The following is an 18,833-nucleotide window of genomic DNA, read 5'->3' on the forward strand; positions in this document are numbered from 1 at the left end:
AAGTGCAAGAACTAAGTGCAAGAACTATTTACATCCAGGATATTCATTAACGGTTATTCTTTTCATGCGTGGATACATATTAAAGGCCGGCTCTGCATGACCCTAAGATAGGGCCCCGGGTGTGGGCGGAGAGAAATTTGGTACCCTTGCTGATGGTAGTGAATTAAATGAGGTAGCAGAGGCTCTCTTTTGTGTTCAGTGGTCAGTACCTGGAAGAACAGAGACTAGCCCCTAAACACAAACCTTCCCCAGCTCATCTAAATCCTGATAACTTAGCTGCCTCATGCAGATGATGGTTTTGTTGATGTGTGTCCGCAGGGGTCAGAGGATGAAGAAAGGGCAAGGAAGGGGCTATAGGGGTCTTAAAACATCTCCTGCTGTATGTAGTATAATGAAGAACGAAATCCACTGTAAACTGGCAACTCAGACAGAAATTAACAGGCAGGGAGAAGGCTTGAGCAAAATGAGCAGGGCGCTGCAGCTGGCATAACCTTAATGCACGCTGCTCCATGCGCCCTTCAGAATATTGACACCCTGGGCCCAGCCCGAGAACGCCCCTGGGGTCATCATCCTATTATCTGTTCTGCCATGGTAAAATAGTACGTGAAAAACGTGTGCAGTGTTGCTCTCAGAAAATATGCGAACCTACGCGTACATATTTGTTGGCCTAAAAGTGCACCTCAGTGAATATCTGCAACACATCTATGTTTCAGTCACGCTTGTTCCTGCTGTCTGACCAACCCTTTCTCCTTCTTCCCTAGCCATGCCTTTCTTTGACCTCCAAAGTAAGCTTGGAATCGACATAGACAAGTGGCTTCTCCTGCAGAGCTCGCAGCAGCCCTACAAACAGCCAGCGTTATGCCATGCCTTCGAGAAGGAGTGGGTGGAGTGTGCACACGGCATCGGACAGATCCGCGCCAAGAAGGAGTGCGCTTTGGAGCTGGAGGACTTCAAGGAATGTATAAGCCGGACGAAAACGGTAAGGCCAAAACACCTCTGTGCTACTGGGAAGGAGTTTAATTCAATTTATGGAGAAAAGAAAGTAGCTATCACCTGCCTGAAAAACATCTTTTTCAAGCTGTGTGTATGAATACAGTACACGAGCTACAAAATAATTATTATGCTCTGTTTAAGTAATCTAAATGACGGTACATTACTCTCAAGGTTTGGAAGCTCGTGTAAAGGAGATCTGCTCCAGATTTTTAAAACCCCTGCCGGAAAGCCTTCAGCTACATTCAAAACAATCGACAGCCGATTACAAGTAACTGATGATCTAGTAAAATGCGTGGACATGCATGATTGGCACTATTCCGTATAGCAAACATTTTTTGGTTGAGTAATCCTTTGCATTGTAGTTTGTTCTTACACAGCAGTGAAGGTGTTCATCCACTGAAGTATCTTGCTTGCATCATTGCTGGTGTGGTCCTGGTGTTTCGCCATGAGCTAATTTATTTTGGGTATTTTAAAGGCCAAACCATGCACTGGCGTTTGGTCATTGTACGTACCATGGCAGGTATATACCAGGTGAGTCAATGCTTGCTACATCTGTTCCAGAGATCATTTTACGTAGCTGCATTCAAGAAAATCACATAGCTCATGTATATTAAAGAGATCCAGAATGTGTTACATTGCTTATAAGTGATACTTTAGGCCATGATAACTTACAGAGGGAGTAGGCAGGAAGTTTGTTATGGCTCCCCAGGGGGATCTGCAGGGTGCTATTTTACATTTTCCATGTAAAATGATGTAGCTGGCCCGGAAGAGCCGTAATATGCCCTCGCCTTCTAGGCATGGTGTGCATTATGTTATGTCCTTGCGAGGACAGCTCTATGGAGCCTTCTTGGCCTACTGTCAGGCTGACCATGGACCAGTGCAGCAAGAAAGAGCACGACTGCATAGTGTTCACAATGCGTAGCACACAGCAGGTGATGGGGGATTGTGGTGCAGCATGGAGGCTACTTGGTCACGCCTGACGTGGGAGAGCACCATTACCACAACTCCACAGTGAGTCTTGCATGTCTTTTTGCCTTTGGTCTTGTTTGTGGGCTTTCCCATCTGTGGGGTGCTGTGGGGATTAGGGACCTCTGCCTCACATCTATAAGCACGAACATTTGATGTAAGATCCAATCCATGGACTTTTCATGCTGATGTTCCAGGCCAGGTTCAAGGCTCGAAATTCAAACAGAAAGTATTTTATTATCCGGAAGCCTTACCTACATATTGTGGCTGGCTAGTAGTTCCTTTGTTTTAACTTTTCCCTTTTGGCTTAAGAATAATGTCCTCAGCTCTTCCTGAAAAGTGTTCGATTCTGAGGCGCATGTTTCACAATCCGTATTATAACGTGTACTGTTTTATAATTACATTTATTCATTCTCTCTGACAATCATTTTGTGAATCATAGCTGGAGAATTTGATAATACAGACGCTTAAAAACAAAATTGTCAAAAAGGTCATTAACATGAAACGATTGCTTACCATCATAATGGTAAACACGCATGTCCTAGGCAAGTGTAGGCTGCCTTTGAAATTAGGAATCTGAATATAATTTAGGTATTTACCACAAAATAGAGTTGTTTCCTCCAGAGGGCATATATTTATCCACAAAATCCACTGTAAAAGTACACCAAGTTTGCACAAAGGCTACAACTGCAGATGTGCTTGTGCTAGCTAAAAGCTTAATCATAACATCTTTATAGATAATCCTTCCCTCCCCAACATGGGACCACCAAGCATAGAAGTACCTTTGGAACAATCTCTGTGTCAAAAACCCCTTTAAGTCCTTGTTGGGTACGCTCTAAATAATGTTCTTGAAGCTTCTCAGCTTGTATACATAAGTGTTGACCCTAATATTCAGGTTGTCATCCATCATCTTGCTCTAAGGAAGCTTTCTGGTGATCACACTGTGCATGGAAATCTCTTTGTAGCATCTCTTGCATGAGTAGCTTCTGGACCTTATTACGCCACCCAAGCTCAAGATAAAAAACAGGATCAATTTAACGCCATCATTCACCATCAGGTGCGGTGGCTTGAGGAGCCAACATGGCGGAGGCTAGTTAGAGGAGCTCCGCAGCACCACAGAATTATCCTGAGTCAAACAACCAACACACGGGGAGTTGCAGGCAAACTGCGGCACGTACGGAAAGCTGAGGAACTGTAGCAGCGGGTGCCAGCTCCTGTTCTCCCCGGAGACTGGCGGCAATCGAGGCATCCCGTGGCGGCTGCGCAGCCCTAGAAGCAAAATGGTGTTGTGAGCACAGGGCCGCTCGGCGGCGGAATCAAAACACCTAGAACCCAGATGCCTGACGGGGACCAGACGGGCGCTGTTGACAGCGGTGAGGAGCGATGGAGCACGGGGATGTGGGAGCGGGTTGGGTTTTGAAGACTGGCCCTTGCGGAGCAGGTGGCGATTTTAGGAAGAAAGAATGCATGGGACTCTTGCAGTACGCTGGGGCTGCAGTAGATGCCCTGTTGCAGCGGGAGGCTTCCTGAAGTGCCTAGCTCCTGCTGATTGGGCTCTCCAGCTGAAGGGTGATTATGGGCGTGGCCTACTGCCGGATCCATCGCAGCAGCTCCTTGAAGCGGAGCTGCCGTGCAGGGATCTGTGTTCAGAGCCTGCACCAGTGTGCTCAGGTGATGCTGCTGCCCTGGCCCGCCCTACCGGAAGCACACTGTGGGCTGCATGTAGAGTCGTGGCACTGGATACCATGATGCAGCCGTCGGTTGCGCCCTACTGAACAGGTACAACTTGTAGTGGCTGCGTGAGTTGGGCCCCCCTGGCCTCTGACAATAGCATACCGCAGGGCCTGACAGAGCGACAAGTGTGATGGGCTTTGGGCACTGGGCTGGGGAGGACGATTTACTGATTAGTCCTGAGAGTGAAACATGCTGACAAAACCATTGTATCTCCATCTCTAGCCAGCCTGCAACTGATGGTGATACGATTCCTTCATTACCACAACGGAGACCTAGTGTTAAAGGAGACCCGCTTAATGGCGGAAGTGCAGGTGGGCAGCGTCAAAGTGATGTCCTTCCCAGACTACACGATTACTGTGCAGAAGCAGCGTAATAACTTCCTGGCAGTGAAGCGACGTCTTCGTGAAATGAGTTTCACTTACTCTCTCCTCTTCCCAGCTCTGTGTGGTAGCCGCTGACCCCATGCACTTCTTCACTACTCCTGAGGAAGCATGGCACTGGATAGAGGGCTCCGATAACTGTGCCACCCGACCAGTGCGGTTGGAACCAACAAGGGAAGACAGTCTTCGATTGAACCGCAGGGGGCAGCGTCGGATGAAGGCACAAATAGACAGGGACCTTCCCACAGTCCCTGATTTGGAACAGAGAATCCAGCAGCGGTGTAGTGCCTTACAGCAGGCAGTCGCAATCTCGAGTGCGGGGCGTTGCTCTAATCTGGACGTCCCGGGCTCCCCCTCCTCCGATGGAGAGTTCTGTTGTCACATGGCTGTCTGTGCAGAGCTCACATGCTCCTCCGGATATAACCCAGCAGACATCAGACACTATCATTTGAGCTCAATTGTCTTTATATTCATGCTTCTTTCCATGCAATTACAACTATAGTCACTGTATAATGCTCCTTATATGGTTGTGAATACTGGACTGTCCGTAAGGTGGTGCACAATGTAGTCCCTCTGTTGCTACATACTGTTAACCCTCATCCAGTCACCCCTGCTGTAAGGCCAACTATCTTTTGTCTTAGTTGTTATCACTTTGTTTGGGTGGCCACTTGTTCTAGTGTGCTACTCTTTTGGTATTCGCGATGTTATTGTTACAATATGTTGATCGTTGTTACCCGCCCAATAACCTATTCATCGCTAGGCAACTCATGAAGTTAGTTACCACATATCGCTCTGCTCTCCCTCACACGCCATTGACACTATCAGCTGTGTAGCAAATATGCGCAACAGCTCCATTTGCTAGTCTTACACATGATGGCGCACGGTAACGTAATGACATGGAATATCCGTGGCATGCACGCTCAAGCGCGTCAGTACGCCATATACTCCTATTTGAAGCGCCGCAGTGCTCATATATCTATGTTACAAGAGTCTTGCGTAATGAGTTCAGAGGTAGGCGCACTTAGAAGAAAATGGCGAGGCCAGGTACATTCCACAAACTATTTTTAATACAAGAAATTGACAACAGAAACCCAAAGTTAGCCGCACATTCCTATAATACTGAGTATTGTATAGGTGCTCATACATTCAAAACATACCTGTTGTCAAGCATGTGTGTCGGCACAAGCAAGCTTGTGCCAGCAAATTAAATTTATGAGAAGATGAGAATGGAGCACACATAAAAAGTAATGACACTCTGTTAACAATTATAGAATGGTCATAAGTCAATAAGTTGTGTAAGAGAACTGTTATATAAAGTCCTACAAAAAGTGGTATCAGTACAGAAATTGATAGTTAAAAAGTTAAAGAAGAAATTTTAATTAACAAATCAAAGTCATTTCATTTGGTATGTACTAAGAAAAATAGTTGTTTACAAAATTTGACAATACAAATGTAACTCAATACCAAATACCCTGTCCATACATGAAAACAATTATTTATACCAGAGTAGGACAAAAATATATTCAAATCAACAGAAGAGTAATTAGTCCCTTAGCAAGTTCATACAAAGTCCAGCAAATTGATCATAGGGACAGAAAATATCCACTCTGGTGATATGGAAGCAGAAAGAATTGTCTTCATCCAATAGAGAAAAGAGTTATCCGGTTCATACAGATTCAGCCGACACGTGTTTCGTCCCAAACGGGACATTATCAAGGCTGACAAGACAAATATTAAATATTTGTTTATACCTATTGTACTGCCAAAATCACAAATATTGATAAAGAGTTTTTGTTTAAAAAATATCTCACAATATATCGACATGTAATGAAGATATAAGTATCATAAAAATAGAGTGCACCAAGATACCACGGAGATATATCACCAATTATTAAATGTGATAAAAAACAAACAGAAACCATGCTTCTAGATGTCTTCATTTAGAAACAAAATTTTAATAATTGGTGATATATCTCCTTTTACTTGGCCCCTCATGATTTACATGTCCGACAGGCTAATCTGCATGGCCAGCCTGACCCAGGGGTTGTGCGGACTGATTATCTGGGCCGTACTCATTCCGATCACAACCCCTAATACCTTCAACTCGACTGGGCTGAGAACACCCAGACTTCTGCCCCCATGTGGAGGCTACAGCCTGCAACATTGGAGGACCCGGCATTCCGTGAGTCGACTGGCCAACAGATAGCTAGTTACTTTGAACTCAGCGCAGAAACGGCCTTGTCTCGTTTAGTAGAATGGGATGCGTTTAAGGCTGTGCTGCGGGGTGACTGCTTAGGCCTTAGTTTTGGTATGCGCAGGCAGCTAGACCAGGAGGTGTCCGCTGTGGAGTGGCAGCTATAGCAACATGAGTCAGAAGTGGTACAGAATCCCGGTGCCTTACCTCAATTGCAGGCTGTATGTAAAACCCATTCAGAACTCCTTGAATAATTAAGATGCCTTAACTACGCAGCGCACTCAGCCAACATGCATGCAAGGGCAGATAGAGCCAGAGCTCTGCTTGCCCGATTGATCCGTCAAGAGACTTTCCCCTAGATCGTCAATGTCTATTCGGGCACAGTTGGGTGACCTGTTGTACACACAGGATTCAATTCATGCAGAATTTCACACTCATTATGAGTCCCTATATAGCGCTGTCTCTCATCCTCCTCTAAATTATATCGATCTATTTCTCGCAGAGTTGCCCCTGCCCTTTATCATGGTCGAGAGGTGTTCGGAGCTAGACAGCCTTCCATTGCTGTCCGAGGTAAAGGAAGCCATCCGTTCTCTTGTCAATGGCAAAGCTCCTGGCCCAGATGGGCTACCGGCTGAATTCTATAGGGCATACTCAACTCAGCTAGCACCTAAATTGCTTACTCTGTACGAGGAGGCCTTAGCACTAGCATGCTTACCCCCTGTGTTAAGAGAGGCCACACTGGTCTCCCTACTAAAGCCACATAAGGACCCCAATGGTCTACATTCCTACAGGCTGTCGGCACTCCTAAACACAGATTATAAAACACTAGCCAAAGTTGTTGCAATGCGACTGGCCCCACTGGTGGCTGCATTAGTAAATGAAGACCAGAATGGATTTGTGCTGGACCGCACAACGTCCCTCAACCTATGTAGATTTTTTTTATACGTTGCGCTATGCCCGCCATCACTGGCCACAAGCGGGCTACTTAGCAATAGACCTAGAGAAGGCATTTGACTCACTGGAATGGCCATACCTTTTTTTCAGTTTTGCCAAAATACGGTTTTGGCCTATGTTTTATACAACTGGTAAAATTATAATATACGCTCCCATCAGCCCGAACCAAAACGGGGCGCCTCCTGTCGCCCCCATTTGCATTAGGAGTGGCACGCGGCAGGGGTGCCCTTTATCTCCCCTTCTTTTTGCTCTTGTAGAGGAGCCGCTGACGGTTGCAATCCGCAGGGCGGGGTGCTTCTGGGGCATACCACAGGGAGATGGAAATCATGCGGTCTCTATATACGGATCACCATCTAGTGTATTTTAGAGACCTAGTGGATTTCCCCAGCGATATAATACCATCACTCAATGCACATGCAAAGGTTTCTGGCTTGGGCGTTTACTGGGCCATGTCCTGTGTTTTCCCATTGTCTCCTACTGTGTCTGATCCAGGCCTCACATCTATAGCCCCTGGCCTAACGTGGCAATCCAGCACATTTAGATACCTTGGCATACAGATATATCTCACGGAATCTGATCTGTTTGATGGGAATCTGATGTGTTCTGTGTCGAACCCGTGCCGTCAGATGGAATTCTGGAAGACATTGCCACTGACGGTCATGGGCAGGGTAGCCCTTGTTAAGATGATTTCACCTCGACTACTATATTATTTTGTGAATCTGCCTTTACACATTCTGGCTTTTTTTTCTGGTCTGTAGAGCGAGATGTACGTAATTTAATTTGGAGCCCCTCCCGCTGTAGGGTAGCCCTCTCTAGACTTTATCGCCCACTGAACCTGGGAGGTTTGTCGCTGCCAAATTTGGAGCACTACTATCTGGCTGTGTAGCTACAGTGGGTGGTCCGTTGGTTCTCATCAAGACAGCTGGCAGACACAGCCACTGACCTCCCAGTGTGGTCACGTTGTAAATTGCTTAATTTATTTCACCCCTGTGCTAAATCCGCTGCACCAGTGCCCATGTTACTGAACCTAGTATACCGCTGCTATTATAGGTGCTGTTACCTCACTAGGGGCACCACACCCTATGCACTGGCCATACCGCCATTAGGGACACCACGTGGTGCATGTATCACATCATCTGCAGAGCTAGCTACTTGGCACAAAGCGGAAATATACACCCTAGGGGATCTCCATACAGATGGCACCCTCCACACCCATTATACACTGATGGGAGCCACCGGTCTGCACTCAGGTATCTTTCTCCTGTATAGCTCCCTTAAATATGCCTTGCAACATACATGGGGTGACCTCACGAGGGAACCCCAGTTACACTACAGTATCTGCATGTATTTGGGGAGGGGAGACCTTTAATATGCTGAATGTGATTTCGCCTCATACAATAATATGTCACTCAGAGCCTATCCCACACCTGAGAAAATTAACAGATATTTTAACTGTGCGGACGCCGCTTGTCCGTGCTGTCAGGGCTTTGGGGAGGGGGGGGACTTCCTACACATGATGTGGTCATGCCCCCTACTCTGTTTCTCTAACACAGCTTTGTCTATCCTTCTGTAGCATGGGACCAAGACAGAGGCTACTTCATATAGTGTGCATGAACGATCAGCATACATAACACACAAAACCACTCTGTAAAGCTGCTAGACCACTTCAGGAAAATGTAAAACATCATTACATTTAAAATAAGACCACAATGAAAACAAAATGAATGAGTCACAAAAGATATATGGGGCTATTCATGAAGGTAGCTGAAACATGTGAGTCATTATAAAGTTACTCAAATGTGTAAGCGTGCACCCTTGAAACGTGGTGGAGCAAAGCTCAGAGTTGCTAGCTGGCAAAAAGAAAAGGTAATAAGTCCAGCACCACACATGAGCAACTACTGATACTACTGCAAAACCCTTCCATTAATGATAATGGAGTTATGGACTTAAAACCCCATAGAAAATAATGTGGAATTTAGTTTTGCATAATAGTTAAAATTATTATAATAAACATTATTAAATAGTTTAATGTAACATTATTTCCTATGAGGTTTTATTAAAGTTCCTACCGCCATTATTGTGTATGGGAGCATGTTGCAATACCAATAGTTGGCCTTGTGTGGTGCAGGACTTACTCCAGCTATGAGCTGGAGTAATTTGCTACTGTTTTGGGTCCCGTTTTGGTTGTAGTAAATTTAGAAGTGCAGTTTGTGATTAGCAATAGTCTTACCTTTTTATGGGAGGGGGTGGGGCATCCAACCCTAAACACATCATTACTCCTCCCTAATTTCTTCATCTTACGTCATAAGTATTCCTTATTTTCCAACCACTCCAGCCTGTCCCTCCAACATTTACTACTAAAACATTTATTTAAATGTGCAGAGACTCCACAGTCAGGGCGGAGATCTCTGCACAAAAACAGACAGGACAGGCAGAGATGGAACCTCTGCATGTATGTTTTTGAATAGCATTTTGTGGTATTAATGTAGTAGTACAAAAAGTATTTCACAATACAGTTTGTGACTAGGCCTCCATATAATTTCAAGCAGCAATTCCATTCCACACCATTTTTTTCTTCTACTCTGCATGGACTCAGATAGCTACTGTAGGCTTCCTTCCAATCCAGTAGCACGCACAACTCCCATCTCCAGGCTAGATGAGCCAGACACCTTGTGCAGGCAAACACAGTTCACAGGTTCCAAGCTTCACAGAGCTCCTTTTAGATACCATCTCATAGTGGGAGGAGGTTGGTTCCATCAGTCACTTACCAGTTCTAGTTAGTACCAAACCAATTAAAACTGGTCTTTTCAATCAGAAGTGTCATATTCTGTGCCTTGTTGTATCCCTGGGGTCTACCTGGAAGGAGATGGCAGTTCTTGGTCAGGGCTGTCGCAACAGTTGCCCAATGTTTCTGAAGTCTCTCTCCTATGCTTTCAAGTTCTGCAGCATATGCATTTGTCTCCAGAACATGAAGATTGCCAGAGGTCTGGCTGCCTCTGATCTGATCCTCCACCTATAGTCCGGTTTCTCACTTGCAGTTAAAATTCTGCACAGTGAGAGGTCAGTTCAAAACTTTTCAGAATTTACAAACTCATAACTGTAAAAAGTGAGATATCCTAGCGCAGATACTTCCATTATTTTTTTTATCCCCTGGCGAAACCAGGCTGCTTGGTTTCTGAACTTTCCTTGAACTCAGCTTACACTCTAAAGCTTGTAGCCAGGTAGTAGCCCTTGGAAGCTACAGCGCAACTTATAGTTACTCTGGAGGCAGTTATGGGTTATGGAATCCGTGAGGTTTCTTAGACGTTTGAGAGATGTCATAGGAGACTTGCAGTCCTTCTGACTTCTTGATGACAGTAGTGCACATTCTTTGGTGTCAGTGGAGTTAGAGTGTTTTGTTCTCTTCCATTTTCTGCATTGCTTTTTAAGTATTCTGCTTTCTGCCTTTCATTAGCTATGTCTTGATAGAACCAGCTGCTCTTCTGTTGGTAATCTAGGAGTAAGATAATGTTGAGGTGGATCTGTTTGTTGAAGGCTTCAGAGAGCTAGAGGTTAGATATGTTGCAATTCTAAAATAAGGTTGCGTGCCGATGTGTTCTCAAGCTGTATTTAGGGACCTTTGAGGTTAAGCTTGTATTGAGTTTTGGTGGTAGCAAAGGGGAGGTTGAAGTAGGTGATTAATTGTGGTCAGTACGGTGTGATGAGGCAGAGAGATTGTCTTATGGATGTGTCCTGCTAAATGCAGACGGCAGGAGACCAGTTGGAGGACGTTAATTGTTATTACATTCAAAAAGATGGGTCTGGTTTGTGACCAGTTGGGTTTGTTGACTCAAAATCCAGGGCGCCCAAGTGAGGTTGCTATGGTTGATGTTGATGTTGGCTGTGAAGTGCAAGAAAGCTTCTGAAAAGTCTGGATTCAGTGGGTGTCCCTTGGTCAGTAGGAAGAGAATGAGTACTTTTAAAGAGGCGAACACAAGATGAGTAATGATTTACCTTCTGCAGCTGAAAAATCTTGGAAGCTGGTGGTTGATAAGAAAGTCTTGAAGATCCAAGATTACACTTATCTACACTTAAGGAAAACCAGGGCTTGGTGGCAACTGGGATAGTATTATTGGATGCATACAAGACAGTCATAAGAGGGCGACTGATTGCCCATATGTCGGGGAAACAGGAGAGAAACAGGGAGGCCAGAGAGTTTGATTTGAAGCTGCTACAGCATGAAGCGGAATGTGTCAATGCCCTCACCCGAAGGCTGGCAGCTACAATTGAAGGAATGAGGGAGGACCTGAGAGGGGCTGGTGGAGCAGAAGACCAGATCGCAATATAGGGTAAAGCAAGGTGAACTCTACGAGGTGAGGACAAGCCGGGTAAACTATTAGCATGGCTAGCCAAGATAGAGGAGGGGCAAAGAAGGATATCCCCGATAGATACAGGATTGGGGGGGTTGGTGGAACCCCTGGTGGAGGTGGTACTGGCCCTGGCTATGAACCTGACCAGCATGTACTGGGCACAGAGAAAGATAGACCAGCACAATCTAGAGACATTTATTCGAGAAATTCCGAAACCTTGACTTCCAGAAGAAACAAGACGCTCCCTGGAAGTAGACCTTGCTGAACAAGAAATTGCTGATGAACTGGGCCAGATCAAGAGCAGCAAGTTCACTGGTCCCTATGGCATGCTGCCTTAATTCTTTAAATTTGTCAAATCCTGCATCGTAGGCTCACTGCACATGATGGATAGCCTACCCAACCCACTAAATTAAGTGGGGTGTAGTGGAATAGATTGGTGTAGGTTAGAGTGGGGTATATTGGGCTAGAGTGGAGTAGATTGGAGTGGGGTACATTAGGATAGATTCTAGTAGAGTGAATTGGGGTAGGTTGGATTTGGTTAGAGTGGATTAGGATGGAGTTTTATGGATTGGCGTGTGGTGGATTGGGTGAAGTTGGGTAGATTGGATTGGGATGGAGAGGGGTAGATTGGCTTGGAGTGGGGAAGATTGCAGTGGAATGGGGTAGGTTGGGGTGGGGTAGATTGGAGTGGGGTGGAGCGGGGTAAATTGTGGGTGGAGTGAGGTAGATTGGAGTGGGGTAAAGTGGATTGGAGTGGGGTAGATTGGGGTGGAGTGGGTTAGATTGGGGTAGATTGAAGTGGGGTAAGGTAGATGGGAGTGGGTTGGAGTGGGGTAGGTTGGATTGGCGAGGGGTGGATTAGTGAGGAATGGGATAGATTGTGGTGGAGTGGGTGGGAGTTGGCTATGTTGGAGTGAAGTTAGGCAGATTTGGGTGGAATCTGGTAGACTGGGGTGGAGTGGATGGGGAAGATTGGGGTGGAGTCTGGTAGATTGAGATGGAGTGGATTGGGGTAGATTTGGGTAGAGTGGACTGGAGTGGTGTAGGTTGGAGTGGAAAGTAGCTGTGGTGGTTGGGATAAATCTCTTGCACCTAAGTGCACATGAATGTAGGTAGTCTGAAAGCACTTTAGGTGAAAGACGTGAACGAATGAGGATTTAAGCACCAGTTTTAAGGAGATATAGAGTAGTTGATGCACTGCACAAAACCGAAGCTCTTTATATTTTTATATAAATATATATATACATCCACATATATATGGAGAGGAGTTGGAGACATGGATTAACTGCAGCGCTGCCCAAAATTGTGGCACTTTAAAAAGCTTTGTACTTTGTATTTGAAAATGCAGTTATGTCCAAAATGTTTATGTTGCTTATTGGCAGCCTGGCCTGAAGCATGTGACTGGACTTCTTGTATGGGAAGACTATGGGAGCAAGGTATCAGCCTAGTGTATGCTTTTAACAGACGCATACTTTGTATGAGTAGAGATAAGGCACATCCTACAAACAAATGCCATTACATAAACTGCTTTAGTACTCCGTGCCATTTGTTTGGTGCTGTAAAAGGAAAAGCTGAATTCCAAAATAAATTAAGGCAATAACACACAAACCCTTTGGACAGAAGTTAAAAGCAACACAAAGGTGTAACTTGTGGACAAAAAAATGAAAAAAAGTACACTTATTCACAGAATGAGCAGCAGAAGGGCACTAATCAAATTAAATCACTTAAAACTTAGTCGACCCTAAAGCGAAATAAAAGTAAGTGACGTGCTCAGTGTGCTGGCCAATTAGGAGAAAGCCAAAAAGAATGACAACTAAGCCAACAAATGGTGAGTGATTGGCGGGCTCCAGGACCTTAACTGTATACAATACCTTTGCATCAAAAGTGCTAGCACGCTGTTAAGGTGAAACCTAAAAACAGACTACCTAAAAAGCACAAAAAGGTTGCTAGTATTTAAGACACTGAGCAATAAACTCCAAATCTGCAGTCTGAAAGAAATTTCCTCCGCAAAAATCTAGTGACACTCCCACATTACATGCATTTTCTCCCATTGTTTAGGAAAAATGGAGAAAAAATAAGGAACACCCAGCAACAATAAGACCAAACTTCCTGTTGACGCAAGTTGCAAATCCATTGCTTGTGATAACTTGGTTCAGAGGCAGTGGTGAAGTTAAATGTTGCTGTTATTCCAAAAATGCAGAGGCTTGATTTCAGCAACATGTTACTTGAGTACAATAATAAAACATTGTGGCCCTCATTACGTTTGTGGAGATCTATAGACCGCCGTACTTGCGGTGGCGGTCTGGAATGCCGCATTAAAACCTTAGCGGTTGGACTGCCTGGGAACCGCCATCTCTGCCAGGATCTTGGATCCCGGCGGTCTGGAGGTGTTGGAGATCCTAATTCTTGAAACACAAAAAGAGTGTCTGGAGTGGCTCAACCCCACACTTGCTCCCGTTTTGACTAGAAAATCATAAATACACAAAAGGTGTGGGGTGAAGCTGGAAGGAACTAGACTATTAGGCCCTGTTCAGAAAGCACTAGTTGGGCGCGTATTTTCCAGGTAGGGATGGGTGTAGGAGGTGGCTGTGTCTTTTGAGGGAGTTCCCTTTATTGACTAGGTGGTCTCACACACATTATTGTGTCATGCTTCATCATTTGACCACCTAGCCCCACCAAGGTAAGATGATACTACCTGGGCGGACTCAACCTCGTTGTTAAAAGAACTGCTGAGGGAGTTCTGAAATTAAATCTAGCTGGATAGTACAGGGATCCAGATAAAGAATTGGTGAATAAAATTAGCTTACAAATCACCTGTTTCGATTGGAGATTATTTAATATAGGTGTTTGTAGGTAAGAATAAAAACTGGGGTAAGGACTCTGTTGAGAATGATGACTCACGGAGTCTAAAAGTAAGGGACCAACATGTTTCTGCCCGCACTAAGAGCTGGAAGGTCTGGGGCATTCTTCAGGGTCGGGCATCCGTATAGGACAAAGTGCATGGAAGCATGCTTGAAAAGTATTCGAGTTAAGTAAATAAGTGTCAGGCCTACCTGAACATTTTGTTTTGGGGGGAGGCCAAATAGTCCAGTTCCTTCCAGTTTCACCCCACACCTTCTGTGTATTTAGGAGATCCTAATTTGCCAAGGCAGCGCTGCAAGCAGTGCTGCCCTGGGGATTTCGACCTTGTTCTCTGCCATGAAAAGGCTGGGGGAAAACAGATGCAGGGGAGCACGGGGCCCCTGCACTGCCAATGCCATTGCCCCCTCCCCACCTGCACAGCACCTGGATTACGAGACAGAGATAATACTGTAGCCTGTTTCAGCTAGGCTGGGGGCAGAAACTAAGCCTAGCCCACCAGCTTAGGGGGAAACTCTTAATGGTGCTGGCGGGGAGGTAGCCTGTGTGGCAGCACCCTCCCCATCGGAAGCCAAACTCTTAATTGACCCCCTGTATGTTGTTTCCGTTTTTTCATCTATCAGAGATGACTCCCTCTTTGATTTATATTTTGAAAATGCTTCATTCTGTTCCCGTTTTAGGAGTTATGACAACCATGGATAGCCCCTTGGTCTCATATAAAGATGAAACCCAGCTTCCAGTCTGAAATTACCTGGGAACGGTGTACCAGTGCATGTATGTGCGCCTTAATTAAAAGCCATTCTGAACGGATCCATATCTCTGGGTTTGATCTAATTCCAGTTCCCGTGGGTTTTTCAGAGATTGAAACTAATTGCTGCTCAAGGCAACCCCAGGCAAAAGGAATGCATTGCCCAACCACCCACCACCTTTTAAGAACTAAAACGGTTTTGAGAGAATGCGGGCTCCCATAAGTGAAAATACGGTTGGCATGTTCTCCATTCGGTGGTTCTTGAGAGCCAGATGATTTTCTTGGTATATAATTGGAGAAATAAAATACACGGTGATAAAATGAACGATAACTGAATAAGAGGGCATCATTCTGGCTCTATTACGATAGTTCTAGCTAAACAGCTATGCTTCTTTACTTGTGGGGCTTTTTCTTGGTGCTTTGAAGCATTCAGCAGTTACTTAGTTGCTTTATGTGACATCAGTGTTACCCTCTTTCAGAGCTTGACTTTCATAGGGTGGGTCAAACAGTTGAAGCTTACCCCAGAAGGTAGAGAGTTAGAAACACTGATTCAGTGTTAGAGTGTATATTGAGTTATTGGATGCTGTTTACAGTCTAAAATATGACTCCTAAAGATTTTTTTATTTACTTCTATTTCTTTTGCACTTTTATTCAAATCTCTGTTGTAAATTAACATTGGTAAAAAAAAAAAACACACAGAAAAAAATAAAATCATGTAACACAAGCAAAAAGCAGCAGGAAAGACTAAACTTTATACAAGGAAAAGTTAAACTAAAAAAATGATATTTTATCACTTTTTAAACATTTCCCAATGAAGATAATGGAAACCATAAGTTTGTTCCACAACTCTGGATCAAGAAAAACAAAACACCAGAGCGGAGAACGAGCACGGGAGGATACGGGCAGACGAGAAGACCTTGTCCAGCTGAGCATTGGTCTCTGGCAGGTTATTGTTGTATCCTAGTAACGAGTCCGGGTGGTTAGAACGGGGTTTGGAATGTGATGGTTTGAAGAGAGGGAGGAAGCGAAGAGTAAACGGAAAGGAAGACGGGGGAGCTGGATGGATCCGTAGCCCTGGTAGGGGTTGTTCGTGTTTACGTGAATAAAGAAGACGTATTTCATACAAGATCGGCATCACTTATTTGTGTTTAACCCTCAACTTAACATTGGCGACGAGGATGTCCGAAGAAAGCCTTAGCGTCTATGTCAACCCCTACCAATGGAGGGCCCGGTAAAAGGAGAAGCGCAGCTTTTGTATGCAAGTCTGGCCGAACAGGAGTAATACCCAGCGACAGAATTCTAATACACCGTGTTAAATAAGGTATGAGTTTTACACGTGCGTGGAGCAACAAGGGGCATTTTTTAATATTTGTGTGGAAATCTTACCGTGTCTCTGTGGAAGGCTCGAGACGCCGCACGTGCAGCAAGTGAAGGACAATGACGGTTGTTGGGAGACGTCATCACGGCAACAACACTACAGCGTGACGTGGTGTTGTGTACACGCTGGTAACCACAGCAACGGCCGTAACAAGGAACGGCTGAGCAATATAAACAGATTTGCTTTCACGACGGCTACGCTACAGCACCAACAGCGTTATGTGGGGGTGAATGCATGCAAACAACCACAACATTGGCTGTAGGAAAAGAGACTGATGAAATAAATAGAATTTATTGCAAGCCCGTTTAAGAAAAAAAAAAAAAAACTTCACAGACAAGGGAGTTTCATGAGTTGTGTATTTATTCTACAATTGTAGGAAACTAATAAGGTGGCAGCATGGATATGTCATCAATTTTGGCGCCAGTGAAATTTTTACAAAGTCCTGGTCCACCGTGTATGGCATGGGAAGACTGGCGCGAAGCTTTTGAGACATACTTGGAGGCAATCGGAGGAGTTGCTTTCGAACCTTCGCGCAAGTTAGCTATTTTAAAACACTGTTTGGGTGTTGAAGGACGAAGAGTACTAAAAACACTACCAAGACCTAGTCGTAATGTCTCCTCTAATGTAGATGGTGAGGGAGATGATGACTCGTCATCACCTTCTGACAACTTCAGTGGTGATGAATTCAGTGTAGCTATGAAAGCGTTAGATGACAATTATGGCAGAAAAGTCAGTGTAGTTGTTGAAAGACACACATTTTTTTCCAATCTTAAAGAATGCAATGGTGTAAGCTGTTCAAAAGACGTGAACGTTATCTCCAGATCAAATAAAGGGGATGTTGTAAAATGGGATAGGAAAAAAGAAAGGGAATGTTATAGGTGCGGTAGCACTAATCATACCGCGGAGGCTAGCAAATGTCCTGCTATCTTGGTGAAATGTTACCAATGTAAGAAGATAGGGCATTTTGCACGTGTATGTAAGTTGGGACGAGTGCAGAAACCGAGACAAAAACTTTCGGTGAACAGCATCAAGGTGTGTGATGATACACAGTATAATTTGGATGATGTGAATGAAGATGAGGATGAAGATGAAGGCAAGGTTGAAGTGTTGACTATAGAAGAATATGTGGGGGCAGTTGGAGGTAATTACACCCCTCCGAAGTGTGTGGTCAGGATAAATGACAAAATGGTGGAAATGTGGGTAGATTCATGTTCTCCGTACACCATTGTGAGTAAACAAGTGTGGGAAGAGTTGGGGTGTGGTGGACTCAAGCCCACAAATATCAAACCTGTAGGATATTGTGGGGACAATTTACCTCTAATCGGTTACATAATGTGTACCATAGTTTTCAAGGAAAGAAGTGCAAGGGTACCTGTTTATGTGGTAGAACACGGGAAGAGTCTGTTGGGGTGGAGTGAACAAAAATCTTTGGGAATGATATTGAATCCTAACCATCCCGATCAAGTGTTAGTAGTAAATGATGAAGAAAAGAACAAATGGCGGGAAAGGTTTCCCAGTTTGTTTTCTGAAAAATTGGGTTGTTTGAAAAAATTCGAGCATCGAATTGTAGTCAGGACGGGTAGTTTTCCTAAGATACATAGAGTAAGGAACGTACCATTTGCTTTGAGGTCACAATTAAAGGAGGAGTTGATGAGATTGTGCAATGATAAAGTTATTGAGCCTATCGAGTCGTCAGAATGGCTTAGTCCCATTGTTTTGGCACGTAAACCGAATGGAAAATTGCGCATGTGCATAGATTTAAGAGATCTCAACAAGTGTATCTTGGTAGATCGTCATCCATTACCACATATCAATGAACTATTGTCATCTGTAAGGGGGGCTAAGTATTTTTCGTCCATCGATCTGTCAAATGCGTACCACCAAGTACGATTACACCCATCATCTAAGAAAGTAACGTCTTTCATTACTCCTGAGGGCAGTGTGTTCGTATGCCATTTGGATTGGCATCAGCGTCCTCAGTTTTTCAAAGGATTATGAATAGTATTTTATCAGGAATTGAGAAAGCTGTAGTGTTCCAAGATGATATTTTTGTATGGGGTAAGGATATAAACGAACATAATGAAATGTTGAATAGCGTTCTAAAAAATTTACAAGATTCCGGTCTTACCATCAGTGCAGATAAATGCAAGGTTGGTGTTAAGCAAATAGAGTATCTTGGTCACACGTTATCTGACGATGGTGTGAGGCCAAAGAAAAAATTGCTTGATGCCATAAATAATGCGCCAGCTCCGGGGAACAAGGAGCAACTACGATCTTT

General features: G+C 44.5%; 1 protein-coding gene across 1 annotated transcript in view; it reads left to right on the forward strand.

The window, feature by feature from the left end:
- The window catches only part of NDUFS5 (NADH:ubiquinone oxidoreductase subunit S5), a 41,003-nt gene that overhangs the window by 7,560 nt on the left and 14,610 nt on the right, over positions 1-18,833 (forward strand). Inside the window, exon 2 of the mRNA XM_069223411.1 lies at positions 762-979. Within this exon, the coding sequence (XP_069079512.1) occupies positions 764-979 (216 nt within the window). The 5' untranslated portion in view covers positions 762-763. The remainder of the gene's footprint in view (positions 1-761; positions 980-18,833) is intronic.

The sequence above is a fragment of the Pleurodeles waltl genome, chromosome 3_1 (assembly GCF_031143425.1).
Source record: "Pleurodeles waltl isolate 20211129_DDA chromosome 3_1, aPleWal1.hap1.20221129, whole genome shotgun sequence".
In the NCBI taxonomy this organism is placed as follows: Eukaryota; Metazoa; Chordata; class Amphibia; order Caudata; family Salamandridae; genus Pleurodeles; species Pleurodeles waltl.